At 34.7% G+C, this 3,601-nt stretch overlaps 1 protein-coding gene across 6 annotated transcripts in view; it reads left to right on the plus strand.

The window, feature by feature from the left end:
- LOC148178177 (glutamate receptor ionotropic, kainate 2-like) overlaps window positions 1-3,244 on the plus strand; it is a 116,976-nt gene extending 113,732 nt beyond the window's left edge. For all 6 annotated transcript variants that reach the window (XM_088029349.1, XM_088029348.1, XM_088029353.1 and 3 more), the window contains one exon: window positions 2,899-3,244. In XM_088029349.1, coding sequence (XP_087885475.1) covers window positions 2,899-2,976 — 78 coding nt within the window. In that variant the 3' untranslated portion in view covers window positions 2,977-3,244. The remainder of the gene's footprint in view (window positions 1-2,898) is intronic.
- The last annotated feature ends 357 nt before the right edge of the window (window positions 3,245-3,601 follow it).

The following is a 3,601-nucleotide window of genomic DNA, read 5'->3' on the forward strand; positions in this document are numbered from 1 at the left end:
ATAAGAATTTTAAGTTGAAATTTTGCAAGGAATGTATTCTGAGCAACTTTTCTTAAAAATCGAAGATGTCCAACACCAAGGAAAAGTTCACTTTATTCAAAAACTCGTGGACAATCTATCATTTTCAAATTTTTTCTTCTAAAACTAAGGAAGATAAAAGCTTATTCATTTAAAGTACAAAGCACTGTATTATTTTTTCGTCTAATCTACAGATATTTTATTTTATTATATTATGTTTTATTTTAATATTTATCGTCAAGTGACAAACGCCTGTAACTTTTATTTTTGCGATTTTTAAAATATCAATTTTGGAAAGTCGTCATTCGTTGGCGTTTTTGGGCCACTAATTACGCCAAAAGTGTCCTAAAATAAACAAATACTACGCAATGACAGTATAGATAATAAATATTAAAAGATTTCAACCCAATTATAGTAAAAACACAGTCAAAAATAATTACATACTGCATTCAAACAACACTTTCAATGGTATTTAAATGGACCGACACGGTTTGTTGATCCTCCAGAGTGGAAGATTGCAAACTTTACAGGCGGTAGTGCCCGCACTCCATAGGGAGAATGCAAAAATTGTAACCTATATGTTACACGCGAATTGAGTTGACAGGGTTGACAGTAAGTGGGCTTATTTTGTTATTAAATTTCGCGCGTAAATTTAGTGACTTTTCGGTCATTCAATCTCCCACTGTACAAACTATACATTCGATTTTCCCCAAATTTTCTCCCTAGGGAATTGAAAGCCTGCTTTACACCCAAAAATTTTCGAAAATTTACACAGGAGAGTCGACTGAGCACAATGAGCTGCACTTTATATCCGGTGAGAGATTGGGAGATTTTGACAGTTGACATATAGGCTGGCAACAAATTATGCTACAAAATACACTTAAAAACACTAAATTTCTACGCGAATTGAGTTGACAGGGTTGAAAGTAAGTAGGCTTATTTTGTTATTTTAAATTTCGCGCGTAAATTTAGTGACTTTTCGGTCATTCAATCTCCCAATGTACAAACTATACATTCGATTTTCCCCTAATTTCCTCCCTAAGGAATTAAAAGCCTGCTTTACACCCAAAAATTTTCGAAAATTTACACAAGAGAGTCAACTGAGCAGAATGAGCTGCACTTTATATCCGGTGAGAGATTGGGAGATTTTGACAGTTGACATATAGGTTGGCAACAAATTATGCTACAAAATACACTTAAAAACACTAAATTTCTACGCGAATTGAGTTGACAGGGTTGACAGTAAGTGGGCTTATTTTGTTATTAAATTTCGTGCGTAAATTTAGTGACTTTTCGGTCATTCAATCTCTCACTGTACAAACTATACATTCGATTTTCCCCAAATTTTCTCCCTAAGGAATTGAAAGCCTGCTTTACACCCAAAAATTTTCGAAAATTTACACAGGAGAGTCGACTGAGCAGAATGAGCTGCACTTTATATCCGGTGAGAGATTGGGAGATTTTGACAGTTGACATATAGGTTGGCAGCAAATTATGCTACAAAATACACTTAAAAACACTAAATTCCTACGCGAATTGAGTTGGCAGGGATGACAGTAAGTGGGCTTATTTTGTTATTTTAAATTTCGCGCGTAAATTTAGCGACTTTTCGGTCATTCAATCTCTTACTGTACAAACTATACATTCGATTTTCCCCTAATTTCCTCCCTAAGGAATTGAAAGCCTGCTTTACACCCAAAAATTTTCGAAAATTTACACAGGAGAGTCGACTGAGCAGAATGAGCTGCACTTTATATCTGGTGAGAGATTGGGAGATTTTGACAGTTGACATATAGGTTGGCAACAAATTATGCTACAAAATACACTTAAAAACACTAAATTTCTACGCGAATTGAGTTGACAGGGTTGACAGTAAGTGGGCTTATTTTGTTATTTTAAATTTCGCGCGTAAATTTAGTGACTTTTCGGTCATTCAATCTCTCACTGTACAAACTATAGTAGAGAAAGAGTTGGCAGAACTAATTAGTCTGGCTGTCACCTGTTTCCTGTCAAGTTCATGGTCAATTTCACCATTTACGATTCGTGTTTAATAAATTGCTGCGTGAATAAAAAATGTATCAATATAAAGTCCATTTGAATAAATTTGGCCGCTAACTCTAACTCAGTAGGCTATGGACCAAAATTGTCAGACTGACAGATTCAAATAGACAAAAAATAGTAGTTAAACTTGGGCTGACCTGGGTGAAATGTATTCGTCAAAAATTATTATTGGTTTATTGTCTTTGCGTTAGAAATAACTATCATTTGTTGAAGAATTAAGTGATTTTACGCAGAGGAAAAGCGAATTTCGTAAAACCCAAAAATTTCCAATGCATCAAACTTTTTAGAACCACTCGAATCTGTCAAAGTGACAATTTCGGTTCACAGAGTACTGCGTTAGAGCTAGCGGCCAAATTTATTCAAATGGACTTTAATTGAATTGTTCTTTGCGCCCAACAATATATGTACCTAAATATAGTAGAGGTGAATGCAGGTTGTGAGGTTAAGTTACTCAATAAATGTCAAATTTTAAATTGAATTTGAAAATCAAGTGGCAAGTCGTGGTTACAAAACCATTACCAATCGTGTAACACGAAAACTCTTAGAATTGGAAAATTTAAATTTTTTATTAAAAAAAAGGTGCAAATTCGAAAAAATGGTATAAAGGACTTGTTTTATACCTATTGGTATTGGTGCACTCGCCCATACACACCGGGAACTCGTGCACCAAACTGGCCATTATAAAACACGTTCTTTAATATACTAATAGGCAATTTTTTTGCAATTTTTCCACTAGCGACATCATATTATACGACATGAAAACTATCGATTTTCGTCAAAATTCAAAAACATGTTTTCACATTACTTACGTATTTTCAGCGTGAGCGCAGGATGATTCCTCTAGAACTTCAGCACCACATCCAACCGCATCCGCTTTATCCAGATCTGGACAACTGATTGCAAACTCAGCTCGTTACATGGACTCAATTAGTAGTAAAGTCCGCAATTTGGGAGCCTCGTAGATGCAACGTCGTAGTGCAAAGGCGTTCTTTTAGAAACTTTTAGAACTTTTGACAGTTCCGTGCAAGAAGTCGTCGATCCTCCGTCCTTTCCACGACTATTTGCACCGAAGCCAGTGAACGCAAGTTCTGAATTGTTTTAAAACTAATGTACATAAGCACGTCTTTTCATGTGATGAATGTTTAAAAATAAAAATGTATAACTAGACTGCATTTTTTTGGCCCTGGAATTACCACTCGAGAAAATGCCAACAAAAGACGGAATTAGCCTTGACTTTATGTTACAGTATCTTTTATTACATCCAAAGAAAGTGAAATGGACACACTTCTACGTCATTTACAAAAGTAATTTTAACGATTTTAACAAAATTTATTCACTTTGAACAGTGACAATAAAATAAATAATAATTTATAAAGACACAAACTATCATTTTTATCACGTAATTTTGTGACTTGTATTCGGGTCATATCATGCTAAATTAAATGTAGTTGTTGATGTGTAAAATCTCACTTAAGAGGGGACAGCAACGTATAACGATAAGCGATCTGGACTCTTCAGTTAT

This window comes from Gnatocerus cornutus, chromosome 2 (genome assembly GCF_029298725.1).
Source record: "Gnatocerus cornutus isolate USDA-ARS CGAHR chromosome 2, icGnaCorn1.1, whole genome shotgun sequence".
In the NCBI taxonomy this organism is placed as follows: domain Eukaryota; kingdom Metazoa; phylum Arthropoda; class Insecta; order Coleoptera; family Tenebrionidae; genus Gnatocerus; species Gnatocerus cornutus.